The 17920-nt window shown below is 39.1% G+C and overlaps 2 protein-coding genes across 2 annotated transcripts in view; both read right to left on the bottom strand.

Annotated features, from left to right (window-relative positions):
• Window positions 1-2299: 2299 nt before the first annotated feature.
• On the bottom strand, window positions 2300-10571 carry cunh5orf15 (chromosome unknown C5orf15 homolog). The gene is made up of 3 exons (XM_005727725.1): window positions 10379-10571; window positions 5593-6278; window positions 2300-4092 (listed from the first exon to the last, which is right to left on the bottom strand). The coding sequence occupies exons 1-3, from the start codon at window positions 10500-10502 to the stop codon at window positions 3958-3960; spliced, it is 945 nt and encodes a 314-aa protein (XP_005727782.1). The 5' UTR covers window positions 10503-10571; the 3' UTR covers window positions 2300-3957.
• Window positions 10572-12442: 1871 nt separating this feature from the next.
• vdac1 (voltage-dependent anion channel 1) overlaps window positions 12443-17920 on the bottom strand; it is a 10304-nt gene continuing 4826 nt past the window's right edge. Inside the window, exons 3-9 of the mRNA XM_005727724.1 lie at window positions 17257-17306; window positions 16766-16918; window positions 16506-16558; window positions 15794-16021; window positions 14905-15055; window positions 13793-13850; window positions 12443-13559 (exon numbers count right to left, since the gene is read on the bottom strand). Of these exons, the coding sequence (XP_005727781.1) occupies window positions 13468-13559; window positions 13793-13850; window positions 14905-15055; window positions 15794-16021; window positions 16506-16558; window positions 16766-16918; window positions 17257-17306 (785 nt within the window). The 3' untranslated portion in view covers window positions 12443-13467. The remainder of the gene's footprint in view (window positions 13560-13792; window positions 13851-14904; window positions 15056-15793; window positions 16022-16505; window positions 16559-16765; window positions 16919-17256; window positions 17307-17920) is intronic.

Here is a 17920-nt window from a genome sequence, read left to right as displayed (position 1 = left end):
AACTGCCTACATATACAAGTTAAAATAGTTTCTTTGCTAAGTTACATGTAGATAAAACACTGCTTCATCGCTGGAATTACGTACCTATGCTTGAATGAGTCACGGTCAGTGATAAGTAAATGGCCTGCATTTGTATAGCGCTTTTCTAATCCCTAAGGACCCCAAAGCGCTTCACACTACATTCAGTCATCCACCCATTCACACACACATTCACACACTGGCGATGGCAAGCTACATTGTAGCCACAGCTGCCCTGGGGCGCACTGACAGATAAGTGACAAAACAAAACAAAAAACGGTCTTGTGAAAGTGGTGAGGTACAAGGACTGGACTGAAAGGAGCCAATAAGCAGTCGATGTCCAGAGAAAAACCTTGGCCTTGGAAGCAAAATACAAAGAAATCGGGGTGGTTCAATACTTTGCACAATACTGTATCTTTAGAGACTGGAACCAATCAAGGAAGCCACTCAATGTTTAATTTTTAAAAAAAAATCAGATTGAGTAATGTCACTTAAAAGCTTAAGGAACTCTTTTTTTTAATTATTATTATTTCTTATAACATTTCTGAAAAACTTTTTTAAAAGCCACTGCATAACCTTTGTCAAGATGTTCACTCTTCAGTGATCAAAAGTAGTTTTAGATTTTCTGGCTGGTGAATTTCATTTGCTGCTGTCTCTCAGATAAATACACCCAGCATAACATCAAACAAATATCCACAAAGCCTGGTTATCTTATCTGCTGATGACATGCAACCAGCAACCATCACTTCCTGCTTTTCTTTTTTTCCATCTTCAGGTTTTACATTTCAGGCACCTGAATGATGCTTTTATGCAGCAAAGGTTGCTATGATGCACGCTTGAGTTCAGTGTCTTTAAAAAGGGAACAAAGGGCTCAAACATTAACTAATTAACTAACAGTATGATGTAACTATTCAACCCTATCATCATGCTAATTTAGAGATTAACCTAATTTTTCTTCACTTTTAATCCTGGATGATTCAGTTAAGAACAGCTGATTTATTCTACTGGCTTCTATCTCTCTGATACGTCTTCAAGCAGCTGACCAAGACTGGACTGGACACGCATCTCAGTGATCACAACTGCTTCTTCCGGATGCTGGAACACTGAAGCTACTAGTTGTTTTGCAGTTTGTCTTGATGTTGGTTGTCGAAGATTCCATAGGTCCCATCTATCTATCTATCTATCTATCTATCTATCTATCTATCTATCAGACAGATGGATAGATAACTAAATAGCTTAACTGATTATTCCAGGCTGGAGGTTTAAGTCGTGTCTTTAAGGTGCAAACAAACCACAAAGGTACCTTAGACAGTACCACCCTAGTGACAAGACTTTTGCTCATTGTACTTTATTTTCTTAAGAGTGTTGTTTCCTTTGTGTAGTTCTGCCTTACAAACTACAGCTGGATGTTAAATTTGTTGTTTCTGACCAAGAAATATGTTTCAGTGCATGTCTGTAACACTTGAGGAGCATTACGACTGTGGGAACAGACTGTGGCAGACATTAATCAAATACATTCACTCAAAGACATGGACATCTAACTTTGCTCTCCATCTGTCCTGTCACTGTGCACCGTTTACCGACTTTAAAAAATAGACATGCCACAATAAATTCTTAATTTTTCCCCCTCTTAGTGGTATTTTCTGCACATTAGTGATGCAGATGCTCACTTTATCTCCTTTCTGCAAGAATCTGGGAACTTTTCTGTTCATGTTCTCTTTAGTGATATGAATAGGTTACCTGTGTCACAATGACAGGGAAATCAAATTATGAAATTGCACTTTTATTTGCTCAGGCACCAAAATTTAACTTGGTGAGGGAAAGAGCAGAAAATCTGACAAGTGAAGAACACATTTCCAGCATTGGTCTTCTTCAATTATTTGTGTGCATACTGCCTCCTTGTGGTCAAGTTAGCAGCTGAGCTACAGAGTCTGCTTTTGTACACCAGTGCAGTGGTTTTTACGGTGTTTTCTTTTTTCTTTTTGGTTATTTCTTTTATTAACACTTCCCTGTTTAGCAAAATAACTTTTTAACTGCAACAATATCAGCTCAGTCTATGACTTTTAATTATCAAAAGATACAACACGTAAGCCTATTAGGATCAAAAGAGATCAAAGTATCCTCTCCTCTTAGTGATGCCAACATAGTTAAAAAGGGCATTTGCCACATAAAAAGGCAGATCACCCAAGAATACTAAATTAAAACTTTTCCTTATGAAAAATATGTCAGAGTATGAACAGAGGATTAAATGAAACATGAGTCAGAAAAATTACAAAGGAAGGATTTACGCAATTTGTGCTTTATTGACCAAAAAAAGCGAGAAAGATTGTACAGTTTCTACTGTTGATTGCGAGATCAGTGTTGATCCTTCGTCCCTTCATATTTTAACTAGCATACCTGAACGGCACAGTGCAAATCTATATATATCCACTGTCTCGCTTGTATATTCACAAAACCAGCTGAAAACAACTGACAGAAGGCGTTGCGAGACTGATACATTTGCAGACTCAAGTGGCAGTCGTGGCATTTCATTTGAAGGCATGAGACAACGACAGACAGAAAAATGTGGCTGCGACGCATAGGAAAGAGAAAAAATAAAAAGTTGTGTTTTTGCTTTTGTGAACAGGTCATAGAGAGGGTGCAGAATTTCTGATTAACTTAATTCCACCAAAATACCCTGACAGGAGGCAAGGAAAAGTGAAAAGTTCTGCATGGACATGAGGAAACATTGTCTTTACAACTGGCCACAGTGAAGATGGTTTTTTTGACAGAGACTTCACCGAAGTCATAAAACAAAGAGGGCCAGCACCAAGATTTCCACATAGCAAAATCTGGGCAGTAGGAGTAAATCAGGCATGTTATTAAGACAAGTTAAATATAAAGTGATCAAGAAAAAAGAAGATTTCTGGCAATAGACATTTCTTTCTTATACATTAGTACCTTATCATCTGCACGATACACACATCCATCCTCATTTAAATGGCTTAAACACATGGCATTATCTTTCACCTGAAGAGTAGCCCCGCCCACCGCTCCTTAACTTAATGCTTAATGTGTAGCCAAGATGGCCAAAAATGAATGAAAAGTAATAAAACTGCCACTACTTTTCATCTATAGTGTAAGCAGAAACATTGGCAATAAAGTGATTGTAAAAAGCTCATTTTCAGGGTCCAATGAAAATTGTATTTCTCTATCTATATGCGAAAAAATAACTAAACATGTTATGTGATTATTTCTATATCAAACAATACATATATTGGAATGGATATCTTTAATTCAGCTGCCCCATTATGTCAAACCGAGACAATTTAAGAGTAGAAGGGCTTTTCTGTTTTTGTTTTGTTTTTTAGGGAATAACTTAATATATAGGAACATTTGATTAACAGTTTCTGCTTCATTGCACTTTTTTGCATATTTTTGAAATATGAAAGGTAGTCATGCTTTCCACAGCAATTACTTAGGTGTTCATTCCTAATTTCAGAGTACATACTCAACTCTTCTATTAGTTCACGATCACATTACAGCCTAAAAGTTCAATTAACATGTAATTTTTGCAACTCTTAAGCAAAGTGTTAGAAATATTAAGACAATATGCAACAGAGAAAACAAAAAATAGGTATAAAGGAACTGTAAGGCTGAAACAATACTAAAAAAAATTTTAAAAATTAAATAAAGCCCCTAAGAAACCCAAAATTATTAACTTAATGGCAATGACAATTAAAAATATAACAAATAAGAATATATTAATAGGATTATCTCTTCAGACAACCAAAAAGGGCCATTAAAAAAAAAATTCCCCCAACTACCATATCCCCTGATTTCTTATTGGCCTATAAAGCAAGACAAAGCATCAATCAAGCTCCATAACAACACACAGCATCTTATCTATAAATGACCAGGAACTGGCTCTGCGTAAGCCTACTATATTGTTCCACTAGATTAAAAAATGTAGTCTCGGGTCATCTTGAGGGATGGCATGGCCTCATTGACATTCTGGTCCAAGCGGCGATACTCCACAGTGTTGCGGGAACACAGACCCTCCTTCCAGCGCCGGCTCTGTACCAGGAGGTAGATCTGAAAAGAGCAGGAGAAAAAGCAAATCAATTCAACTGTATTTATTTAGTGCCACGTGGCAACAGTAGTTGCCTCAGGGCACCTCAGTCACCATAAAAGTTTGCATAAAGACTGGATTGAAGCCTTTCAGAAATAAAATCTGACTTTATATGGGAGAAGATAAATCTGCTACTTATACCAGTCAGGCATAACATCATGACCACTGGCAAGTGACGTAAATAACACTGATTATCTCTTCACCATGGCTTCTGTTAGTGGGTGGGATCTATCAGGGAGTGAGCGAACATTTTGTCCTAATAGATGATGTGCTATATGCAGCGGAAAAAAATGGGCAAGTATAAAGATTTAAAGAGTTTGACAAGTGGCAAATTGTGATGGAAGAAAGCACCAACAAAGTGAGCGTCAGAACCAGGGAGCAATGGACGAAGGTGACCTGGTCTACGGATGGGAATCGAGTTCATTTCCTTTGAGTTGTTAGTCTGCTTGCCTATCAGTCCTGCTTATCGCGCTACAATCAGTTGATTTCAGTTTGAAGTTCAGTTCATATGCCAGAGGAGGAAAATAGTGACACAGTCTGCAAGGTGAATACGAACATTACTTTTATTTTTGTTTGACAAAGGGCGAGAGTGCGATGGTTAAGCGCAAACTGGGTCTGGAAAAGAAACAACTATGTTATGCTGCTACTATATCTTTGGCTCTTTGCAAACGTGCCAACGCTAAGCTAGCTAAGAACCCAGAGTGATATTAAAGCTCAGTGAATCCATTCAGGGATCTAGCAGAGATGGATCAGGGCTCTTTGGGCGGGAAAGGAGGGACCAACACAATATTAGGCAGGTGATCATACCGTTACGCCTGATCAGTGTATGATCATGGTATATTCTACAATACGAATAGCGAAATTAAGCTGATGTTGTTTTATTATCTCAAAGTAGTTTTACTTGGTTCATTTTAATTTATTTAACACTTTGTCACTTCTAATTATTGAGTCTAATTAACTGACAATGCAAATCAGTAGAAGTTAACAATCTCAGGTATTCATGCTTCCTTGGTTAACACAATAAGGCCTTCAAGCCACAGATCGTGTTAAATTTTACCTTTTAATTTCTATGGCTATGTTTCATTATTCCACTGATTCTCAATTATTCCATCTATAATAGGTTAAAACATTAAAAACAGCTGGAGACGTCAGTTTTTGGGTGACAAAATACATCAATTCAACTTGAGCAAGACCTAAGATGTTAACATAATTATTCAGTAAAAGCTAACTTCCTTATAGAAATACAAATTTTACTACATAAATAAGAAAAAAAATAACTACAAATTACACACAGACGTTTCTGCATCAAGTTAAATGTCTGCAGAACACATTTGGCTTTTCCTCAGCTATTTGATCTGGATGAAGAAGTGATTCCTGTGCTGTGCAGCCTGTATCAGAGACTCCTACGTCTGTTTGACCTCTACATCCTGCTGTCGGATAGCTTTTGTCGGGCCGACACTCACCTTCCTCTTGTTGTGGTATGTGATGTAGACAATGGCCACCAGGAAAGCCAGTATGACCAGATGAAAGAAGAAGTGGGAGTCTTCATCCACTGTGTTGTAGCTGTCTTGTTCCTTATATTGAGTCACCCTGGTCTTATCTTGCTTTTCATTAAATTCAGTGTTTTCACCATATCTGTAGTCATCATCATCCTCATCTTCATCAATGTCATTAACATCAGTGTCCATGTGCAGGTCTTGATCACTGTCCTCGTCTGTAGTTGGGGTTGGTTTGTCTTGAGGTTTGAACTCATCCGGCTCGTCCGTTGCAGATTTTGTTGGTTCATTAGTTTCGATCGTGGCTTTGGCATTTTCTGGATCAGACTTAATGTCTGCTTCAGGAGCTGCTGCTGTTGCTTCAGCAGTAGCAGGTGTGTTCTTGGTGCCGTCATTTTGCTTATCAGAGCTATCGAACACAACAGTCTCACCTGTTTTTGGTTTTGGAACAGTCTGAGTTTTGATGTCGCTTTCTTCACGAACTTTTGGCTTTGCTGTGGTGGAGCTGTTGCCATCACTTTTTACAGGATCCTTGGAAACATCTGCAGCTGTTGGTTTCTGATCAGTTGGTGCAGACTGTATCACCGTTGCTTCTTTTTTCACAGTGGTCAAAGTAAGATTTTGAGGTTGAGTTTCTGTGCTGTTTGTGGGCACTGTTGGATCAAAGGAAATAACAACGCAACACATTACATACATTACAATTGCATTACAACATATTTCTGACAAAGTGTTCTTTGAAACACTTAAACATAAAACATTTTCATTAACCAAAATATTTATTGCCCATCAAAAACCTAGAAAACTAGAACGTTGTTTTCTTAGCATTTGCCAACCAGTTTCACAACTACACTTTTTATCTCTTATTATGAAGACATATAAATGTCTCAATCACAAAATATTTAAAAAGGAAAAAAAATATTGAAAATGAACATTAAATTGTGACAGCTGGTGCTCCTACATGAATTTCAATCATGTCACACAACTACACCTCAAGTGAAACTGCCATGTATGGAAGCCCTTCAGCAAGCCAGTTAACCCTTGAGCTGCCACAGAGAAGCTCATAAGGGGACATTTGTACTGAGCAGCAGCTTGTTTGTGTGGAAACGTACAACCTTCACTGCAAACTAGCTTTATCAATGAAAGGTTTCATTTTGAGACAGCTTTTTTCCTTGAACTGAAAACTATAAAAACTTTAGTTTTAGTTACCTGTGTTCCAAACTGGAAATTAAAACTAGTTGTGAAAAAAAAAATGTTTTAGTCAGCGAAAAATAAAAACTTCAGATAATAAAGAAAAAAATTTTCTAAAGATTTTGTGAACTTTTTTATCCTATCTCCCACCCCTCACCCACAACCGGTCATGGCAGATGGCTGAATGTGGGTGTTTGTATCTCCTGAATGACATAGTTGGTGTGTGCTCATGTGTATGTGTTTTTATGTGTCTGCATGTCTAAGTATGCTAGTCAGTGAGTCAGTTTGTGCGTCCATAAGTCATTAAAGAAGAATGTGCTGGCTGCAATGAAGAGAAGCGAGCTTATCGGCATTCTTCACCTGTGCACTGCAAAATTTTGTGCTACTGAACAGACCAGATCAGCAGCTCAGAATTTTAGTGGCCCACGTACATTTTTATTGGCCTGCAAAAATAAAGCTTTTATTTTCATATTTGTAAATATTCATAGAATATCATGAATAGAAATATTGCATATTATTTCACTTTAAATCTGTCAAAATAATGCCAAAGTTCTCTTTTCTTCACATTGGAATCTGTTGATCAGGTGGTTTGATGAAGGACTCCCACCAGCTTTTTCCCAATTAAGGGAAGGTGGTGCTGTTTTGAAGGCTAGAAAAACATTTTCCTTCACTCCACCTGAGCTCACCGTCTGGTTAACAGCTCAGTCTCTTTGCTGTGTTTGTAGACTCTGGCTCAACATTAAACTATGAGATCATCATAGTGTAACTGATGCTGTTGTCTTTTTTTGTTTTAAAACTAGAGGCTGTGTGGGTTAACGTTGGAATACTTTTTATCGACACACATGCTCCTAAATGCATTTCTTTTGCAAGTCTATTTAAAGTTACAAATGTGAGTGAATGCTCACATTTACGTGCTGCCAATTAAGTGACAAAAGCCATGCATTAAATGAACCGTTGAAGCAAAATCATTGAGCTATTCGTGTTACTCTATGAATCGTTGCAGCCTTAGTTTTAATACCTATTAGTTTGGTAAAAAATTTTATTACAACTTGCCTGATGAGGCACTGATGAATGTGTGAGATTCGTGATGTTAACAAGACTTTGAGTCAGCTTATTTCAAAAAGTTACATTTTTATTGTAACACCTGTACTGATTTTCCCCAATTTTGGCTTTTGCCTTCCCCTTTCCTTCTTAAAAAAAGACAAACTAATGCTGACACTTTCCTTTCTCTCCAAAACTGGTTGCAAAAATTAAATAGGGAGTCAATGGGAGCTCATGATGGCATTTCTCTGAAACAAATGGCTCCAGTTCAAAAATGACACATCTCTGGGCTTCGAGTAAGGGCTCGTGTGAAAAAAGGCAAGCGTGGCTACAGTTTGAGGGTAAAATGATGGCTGTAGGGTGAAAATTGTGGTTACAGCTGAAGATTAAAGAGATATTTTTCAGTCTAGGTTTTCTACCTGTCTTCCTCTAGTTCTCTAATACACATGAATGGGGAGGGGTTTGAGAGATTTTTTGTGACATTTTTGAAAATAACTGCAAAACCATTGAAGGTGCAGCGACAGAAATATGTTAGTTTTGTAGGCACAGTTGTCCTGGTCAATTTGGTGTGACAACGGTGTTTGTAGGACAAACATTTTGGGAGAAAATTGGCCCAAAGGAAGGGCGAGTCACAGCAAAAAAAGTAAGAAAGGCTGGTCTCTCCATTCAAAGTTAATGTGACTCTACCAACAGAAAAGGTGGAATATTTCTGAAACAAGCTGCTCGTGCCACAGAGGGCGGCAGCCACACTATGATGAATAATAATAATAATAATAACAATAATGGCTGACCACAATAACATATACTGGGATCGTTGCCATCCAACTAATAAAAATGAAAACTGATTAGATTAACATGTATAACAGTATAATCAGTATAAAAACATCATCACTCTTAAACTGAAAGACCTTTGTTTATTTAGCATTGCAGAAAAAGGGACATGTTTTGAACTGAGCTTTTTTTTTTTCCTTTTTCTTTTTTTTTAAAGTATTTAAATTGTCAAGAATCTGTTGCAATCAGCCAGCCTTCCTCTTTCAGTGACACCATTCACCCAACAAGTGTCGACTTTATTTCATCCTCTGGGACTGGGAGGCGTTGCTTAGCAAGTGACAGGAGGAGAACACTGGGGACTTGAGGCACTGAGTAAGCCATCCCCAAGTGAAGAAAGGGTCTATTCATATACAAGGGCCTTGGCCCATATAATCTCTGAACAGGAAAGCTTTGTTGCATTAACACTGTGATATAACTTTAGCTTTTAAGCAGTTGACAAATGACTTAATATTTATAATTAAGCATTTTTATAATTAAAAAAAGATAATGTGGCATCCTGTTCCAGATGAATTTGCATTAAAACCATGTGACAGACGTACAGTGTTTCAATTTAAAGCAAGTAAATATTTAGCAGGTTAATCAAACAGAAGTCATCCTCCCTCTCTACAATTTTTTTTCTTTAACATCCTGTTTTCCAGTGACATAGCACAAATCCTAAAACCCACAGAGATGTTTTCGATTATTTCGGCTAAATATGCAACTTCATTTAAAACAGGATGAAATGTTAAACAATTCAAATTGACAACAACACCTCTGTTGAATTAGGACACCTTTATCTCAGCAGCACATCTTGAAATAAGCTGTCTGTTGCACACCATCATAGTATGAGGAAGGGAAGGGCAAGAGTAGACAACAACCTATATCCTGACAGCTCCAAAGTCCAATCACGTGGTTTTTTTTAACAAACTGAGAACACAGCGAACCAAAAGAATGCTGTAGCACTGCTCAAAGACTATCAAGGCAAAACAATACCTGCCACTGACTGAAATATTACACCCTTTACTTACGTCAGGAGGGTTTCTTAATGACTCACTGACAGAGGATTAATAATCAGTGTAGATATATGGTGGTACATCTGGAACATGTCAGTTTATCTGACCGCCATAACTCATTAACCCTCAGAAGAGCATCTATTGATAGAGGCTTTAAAAACAATACAATCTTGTCTTATATTATGAGGTAAACAGATATTTAACTAGGTAAAACTGAACAATACAGATCCATTATAAACATACAGAAGTTGAAATGTGGTAGAGGTTGGAGATAAAGGAAAATATGACTTCCTGTTGATGGTTTCAATAACTTTGTTTTGACCGCAAAACTGTCAAAAGACTCTGACGCACTGTGAGTGAAACTTAAGCAAAGCTAATGTTATGAATTTATGTTTGCAGCTTAACGTTGAAACGCTTAATTTTATTTGAAAGAAATATTAGCACTGTCTTCAACGTATAACATATTTTAACTAGAAATCATTTTTGCCGAATCGCATTTCAGTGCCAGAGTAAAGGCGAGAGTTTTAAAATACGACTAAGTCATTTTTCCGAAACAGAGAAAGCCTGTTACCTGCCTTATTTTTCCCTGACAAGGCGGATACTAGCATGACGGGCTAGCCAACTAGCTAGAGCAGGGGTAAACCCTGTGGCTAAGTTTAAAGGAAACTTCGTCTCAGATACTTCAAACAAGTACGACATACCTTGTGTTTCATTTCCATTCAAAGGAGCCGACAGGCAGCTGCTCACCAAGAGCTGGAGAACAATAGTCAGAAAAAGATCAAAAATAATTCTTCTGCTTCGCCACATATTTCCGCATGTCGCCATGTTGGTGCGTGAGTGAAGGGGCGTGGCTGAGTGCGGACGTACACAGTTTGTGGGCGGTGTGAGTGTACGAATCAGTTGTGAGCGGTGAAGTTTGAAGTGAAGTGAGCTTAGTCTATGAATATTAGTCCGTCTAATGTTATGTCACCTTGTAACTTATAACAAACATATATAATTTGCCGCTAATAGTAAGAGTTCACATATTTTCTCCATTCACTGATAAAGGGTAATTTACCTCGATAAATATAGGTCAGAATGTAGTAATTGCGTCGTATGTTAGACTGAGTCTACTCATCTTATGTGGCACTTGTTATAATTATGCTTAAAAAGACAAAAAATACCGTTGGGCCTATTTATTAGGTATGCCTTACTAGTACAGGGCTTGGATCCCCTTTTGTCTCCAGAACCTCTTTATTTATTTCTTCGGAACTTACTGACATGGTGCAATATCCTACTTGACATGGTCATCAGAACATGGGCAGACTTTGGTCATGTGTTTAAATGATGCCCAGATGATACTAAGGGGTCAAAGTTTGTACAAGGCATGCTAGAGCCATGCTGTCCTGCTGCTTACACAAAATTCCAATCATACCATTCAAAGGTTGCAACAGGAATCAACTCATTCTTCATCACTCGTTTTTCCCCTCCTCCTTTGTGTGCAAAGGGATTCTGTGTGCAATGTAGCCTCGGGTTCCTGTTCTTAGCCAACAGGAGTGGCATCTGAATGCTGCTGTAGCCCATCTCCATCAGCATGTTGTGAGTTTAAAGATGGTCTTCTGCATAACCTGGTTGGCAGTATCTCAATTGTTATTTGAGATACTGTTGCCTTGCTATCAGCTCGATGCAGTCTGGACATTCTCTTCTAACAGCAACAGAACATTTTCACCCAGAGAACTGTCGTCACTGGATATTTTAAGGGAAAATCCCAGATCAGCATTTTTTTGAAATAGTCAAACCAACCCACTGCTACAACCAACCATAACACATTCAAACTTGAATCACTTGAATCACCTTAACATTTCTGATGCATGATCAGGCTGTACCTGCTGCGGAGATTCAGATCTTTTGGAGTGAAGGGCCCACTCCTGAAGACCCTCTATGACTCTGTGGTGGCCTCAGCCATCTGTCACGGTGTGTTCTGCTGGGGCGGCAGCATCTCTGCTGGGGACAGGAAGAGACTGAACAGGCTGATCTGGAGGGCCAGCTCTGTTCTAGGATGCTCTCTGACCCTGTGGAGGTGGTGAGTGACAGGAGAATGGTGGCTAAGCTGTCATCCCTATTGAAAAACATTGCCCACCCCATCCAGGAGACCCTGAAAGCACTGAACAGCTCCTTCAATGGCAGGCTGCGGCACCCACGATGTGGGATGGAAAGATTCCACAGGTCTTTCCTTCCTACTGCTGTGAGACTCCACAAGGACTTTGCAGCTGACCAAACACACACATCCACACATGCAATAACATTAAGTGCAATTCTCTTTTTCTGACAATGTTGCATTTTATTCTATTGTATATAGTATCTTGTTCTTATGATCTTATCCTATTGCAGTGTTTTTCATTTTTGCTACGTAACTTTGCACTGCCCACTTTCTGCTGTACACAGGAAATCTCCCACGTGTGGGACTAATAAAGGTCAGATTGCTGCCGTATTTTTGGCTAGACTTAACCAATGGAATAGGTTTATCTAATGAAGGGCTGTGAGCTTATGTTCAAATAATTTCACGTGAGAGTGGTCAGAAGGTTTATGTGGAAGATGTTAGATCTTTGTAACTCTCCACTTCATAAACCAAACATTTATCAGTAACAATGAGTCATGTGCTCCCATCCAAATCATCTTCAGCTGTAAAAATAAATTACCCACCTGTCTGTTCAAGAGTGTTTTCATGTGGGCAGACATTATGATCACACCAGTTATGGTCATGCGACAAAAGACAGGAGAACAAATACGCTCAGAAACCGGTTCAAGATGTTCTTTATTTAGTTCAGGGAATGACAATACTGCCAAGTACACTAAGCATGATTCCCATAATCATTTGTGGAAGACTACAATTTCCTGGCCATCATTCTTCTTCAAAAGAAGCACTCTAGCTCTCACCCAGAGAAGTTCGGCTGTGTGCGTGATGGGTTGCATCCTGTTTGCTCGACCAGGAAGAATTGACAAGTCTTTTCCCTTCCTAAGACTTCAGGTGCATTAAACTATGTAAGACCATCAATAAAATAACATTATTTCTGCTATTTGTAACAAAAGACATGATTCACACCAAATGCACAGACACAAAAAGACAAGTGAGACAAAAACACAGAATGTACACGTCGGGTTGTAGTGTCTCTTTGAGCTACTCACAGCTGCTTACGCCAGGGACAACTAACCCTTCCCATTGTACAATATATCAAGACAGATACTAGGGCTCTCCAGTGCCAACGTGCTTAAATAAAAATGAATTCATCACTACGCCTTTTGAGTGAGGAGCGCTTGCTGGTGCTATTCAACAGCACCATCGGTGGCCACTACTAAACTGCAGAGACTAACTGTGCTGAGCCCTTTTTGCATTTCGGGCTGATCTATTTTGATTCCCTTTTCACTGCATTGGAAAGCAGAGACACAAATTAAAGCATTATGCACGAATGTTGTGAAATGAACGAAAAAAAGTGAGGCCAACTTGAATGTACTCAAGGCTATTTTTCCCTTGCAAGCTACACAATTCAAGATAAAACCTTCTGTTCAACAGTTCTAATTTTGTTCTAAAGTGGGCTCTTTCATTTCAAAATATAATGTTCCCAGAAATGGTCCATAAAAAGTGGTAAATTGGCGCAAGAACAATTTGACCTTTACGCTGTCTTGCTTCCAGCTATACAACATCTTTAGGGGACACAGGGATTTGTGAAGGAGAGCTAATCAATAAAGGATCTTTTTGGTGGGGGATGCATGTGTGTTTTGAGGACTGGAAGGATTTTTTCCCCCCATCCTTCTATGCCTGGAATTCAAGACCAAGACCAAGCTTGTGACCGCCAGCATTGATGTTTTTGCCATCAAGGAGAGCAGAAAGTGTCAGCTTGATACCTAGGAAAACACATAAGCCACAAATACATTAACACTTTAAACATTACAAGGGTTGCTGAGTGAACTCATTCATTCACAGCTCGTGGACACACACTTCAGATGTTTTCCATCCAATATTCGTGCAAGTGAATGTGCACTTCCCCTGATGAAACCTAATATAATAACTGAACTGTCTTTGTGAACAGAGTCAGGTCTATTTAAGCACACCTAACGTCTGCAGAGACTTCACTCACCTGGCTTCAGAGTCTGAGTGTAGCCCAGGCCCACAAGGCTGGAGTTATTCACCTTAGCCTGTGAGGGAACCACAGATCAATATTATACATAGAAGATGAACAAAGAACTTCACATTACAAAGTGGTTTTTTTACTCACTAAACAAAGAAGTTAATAGCCCTAAAAAAAAGCAACAGTACAGTAAAAACAGCTTCTCTTCAGCAGGTTTTTGTGTCTATAATGCACAGGGGCGTTCATGAAAATGAAAACTGTAAATTGTATTTTACGCATTATGTCTGTAAAATACCAACTAGCCACATGGGTTGGAAATGAGCAGTAGTTATAAACTCTCTTAGAAACGCAACATTTACCCAGTTAAAAGATTAAAATGTTTATGAGTGGCACTGTCATTAAAATAGAAGCTGAAATAATGCAGATAAGTACACTAACAAACAGTCAGATTAAGTATCTCTGCTTCGAGTGGGAATTCCAGCTTTTATAAGGAAATAAACATCTGTTACAGTCAAGCTGTTGCCCAAAAGAAGTCAGACAAAACTGATTAAGATGATCAGCGCCAGGTACATTAGTTTGAAATATGGTGTCTGTGGCACCGTTCCCATGCCAGTGCACTTTGCATTGATGATGCATTTCAGGTCAGGTAGGAATGGTTGGTTTGTCTTAATGAAAGAGAAAGGGTGAGCAATAGTGAATGGGAATAGTGTTGGGGGAAAAAACATTAAAAAAAACAAAAACAAGGAAGCATTCAAAAAGAGTATCTGATGCTCAGAGTAAAAGAAAGTCGGTGACTACAGAACACAATCGATAGCAAAGACATACAGTGATTGTGTAATTTTCACTGCCAGAAGGGGGAGACATAAGACCTGAATTGCGGCATTAACGATTAAATTAGTCCAAACCTTCACTTGCAGACACTCCTCCTCTTTAGCATGAGTGCATTTCTTTAAGACCATGCACCTGCACTGCATGACACAGTGCATTTTCTAATATATATATATATACCTGCATTACCAGATCCCTATCAAACGGTCGACAATAGACCTGTCTAACAGTGCAGCTATAAAGTAACCCTGGCACAGAAGGATCTAAGTCACTTCAGTTTACACACTACTCACAGAGAAGGATGCGTCGGGATCAATCTGATACTTGGCAGCGATGCCAAAGCGGGTATTGCTGTTTCCAGCAGTCCAGGCCAGGTTGACGGCCGTCTCCAGCTTGTCATTCACCTTCTGGTAGATGGAACCACCAAACTCGGTACCATCGTTTCTAAGGAAAAAGATATTTGCAATATATTTAATGCTGCTACACAGAGGTGACATTAAATTATGAGTTTGTGTTTCATAAACTTCTTGCATGTCAAAGACATCCACAGTTGAGTGAACTGTGACTGGTGTAAAGCCTATACTACACTTTGTCTGACTTCATATTAACCACTTTACAAGCAGACTCAGACAGGCTCGGTCAGAGGCACAGCAGGAACCATGACTAACACCGTGCCCTGTCCCTCCCTCTTGCTCACCGTCTGACACCACTTCGTGCTACATTTTCACTGAAGCCTGCCAAACACTCACTCCATCTCACTTGCAAGGTAGTAAATCCCATCACCTGTGTATAAAAATAACCGCAAGGCACCTGGGTGTCAGGCAAAGTGCCAAACAGGCAACAAGTCAATCATCCAGACAAGGACAAAAAAAGAGGGCTTTGGAAGTTCTTGTCTAGCCATGCACTGGTCTGGAGTCACTAATAACTTAAACGTTTAGCCTTTGACTTACAATGTCCATTACAACAGGACAGAAGCATTCACCTAACGTCCGAGTGTTTTATCCACGAAGACTCAAATAAAATCCCACACATATACACAGCATGCCTGCACAGTAAGCTTGTATACTGCTTGATGCCAATTCAGGAATGTTTCAGTGTGGCTTGTTCATCAGACACATCATTATTCCAGTAATATTTTACTGCACACAGATGAGGCGAGGAGGCCATATCAGCATCTCTTACACATTCGTGTGGAGCTGGAACTCATTAGTCTTGTATCCAACTGCGAAGTTGCTCTGGGTAATCCTGTTCCTGCCAGCCTCAAAGGTCATCTGGTAGCCAGCCAACCAGCCCTCGTAGCCCACCACTGCTGCGCCGTGGATGGCTGTGCCGTTGATGTCGTAGTTAACGTCACAGCCAACATTGATGTGTTCGCACTTGTAGCCCGTCTTGAGCTTTCCGCCCTTTTTGCTGCCAGGAGATTGCAGGGGAAAAAAATACAGGTTGACATTGTTGTCTCACAGCATGAAACATAAAACTGCTCTGACAGTGAAAAGAAAAAAAAACTGGTTTATCACAAACCAGGTGAACTAGTGCTTTTTACAACATGTCCCTTATTAAATTATTGTAGCTGAGTAGACTGCACCATCACAGGCACTCCTGCAGAAATTCAACATGCCAGTTGCAGTTTACTTATGCAGTGCCCCATGATACTGACATTTCTTTTTGCTCTTTTACTTCCCATCAACCTCTTTTATTGTTGCAAATTAAAATGCATCAATCAGCTGGGCACCCATACATGAGGCTGTGGATGTTTGTTTTCATATGATAGACATTACATATATTAATTCACTGATTGTACAGTTGGCATTCCTGCAATGTAGTTTTTGCATCCATTTGCTTTAAGCTTTACTACAGCAAAAAAGCCAACAAACAAAAATGCAGCTGTTCTTACCCGGTGTTTGGCGAGAAGGAGGAATCCAATGTAAGTTTCAGGCCCTTAGCCAACTGTGAAAAAGGCAAGAATGACATTTAAAAGAATGACAGGAAGAAAAATAAACAAAAAGCGCTATGGTGTAAAAGCATCTTAAATCACACATCTTGAAATTTTGGTCTATAAGCTTTTAGCTTCAATTTTAATGATTGATTATAAATCACAGATTCTTTTGCCAGCAGAAATCTATATCTCATTCTTGTGCCATCACAGCACATCACCTGATCCTCGATGGTGATCTCAGTCCCCAGAGTGTTGTCCGTGTTCCACTTCTCTGTGAAGGTCAGTCCGTGCTCTGCCCACTTGTATTTGGTTTCCAAAGATCCAGCTACCTTGCTGGTCTCGGTGTTGGCAGAGCCAGTGCTGGTGAACTCCTGCAGATGATAGATGACACCCACAACTCTGTTAATGTGGAACACCAAAACTAATACTAGTAAAATCTATCAATAAAATGCTTTTCTATGGTCCAGGTCCAAACTATATTTGCAGTGATAGCACTCTGGATAAGAAACTAGATCCAAAAATGCTGAAGGTGCATGAACAAGGTCAAGAAATCCATTTCCCTTAACTCTGAGGTAAGATGTCAATGAATCCTAGCAACATTTTAAAGATCAGATAATGAGCTGCTTAACAGCCAGGATGGTCTTAAGCTATGATAGTACGGCATCAACTGGCAGCCCTGCTAATCTGATAATGACCAATGACGACTTACCAGTCCATTCTCAGACTTTGTTTTCAAGTCCAGCTTGATGAGCCCGAAGCCTGAAACAGAAAATGGTTCAAAAGATCAACAGTATGTACAACAATGTAACTATACCACCATATGGAGAAAAAAAAACAACACTCTGAAACAGTCTTGCTTATGGAACAACTTTCTTAAAGATTTACAAGCATCTCAGGATAAGAACTGCTTTAATTACTATACTATTAGTGGTACTCAAGCAAAATTTTGACTAATAATCATTTAAAGAGTGTTTTCTGAAAATTCAGTACACATTAAATCAAGATATTGATTCTGGTCTGTGAAATACCCATTCATTAGCCACCAGAGTACTTTTAAGTGATTTATATGCCACTGACTTAACGTGCATTGATTTGATGTCAATCTTCTAAAAGCATTAGTTGCTGTTAGTTATGAATAATAGCCAGAAGGTGGGCCGCACTGACCCAATTCATGGCACTGTTTGGCATTACAGCTGTCAGTTGATTCACCAGCCATACTCAACATAGAGCTGGGCGATATGAGATTTTTTCATATCACGATATGTTTTTTTCATTTCAGGCGATAACGATATCCATCACGATATAAGCCAAATAACTATATTTGTAAGATTTAAATGTGCCGTTGCTCACAAGTAAAATGTGAAATAATCAGC

This window comes from Pundamilia nyererei, unplaced genomic scaffold, assembly GCF_000239375.1.
Source record: "Pundamilia nyererei isolate P.nyererei 1_Seehausen unplaced genomic scaffold, PunNye1.0 scaffold00026, whole genome shotgun sequence".
NCBI classification, from domain to species: Eukaryota; Metazoa; Chordata; class Actinopteri; order Cichliformes; family Cichlidae; genus Pundamilia; species Pundamilia nyererei.
Note: the sequence above shows the minus strand (reverse complement) of the source record. Positions and strands in the feature narration are given on the sequence as shown.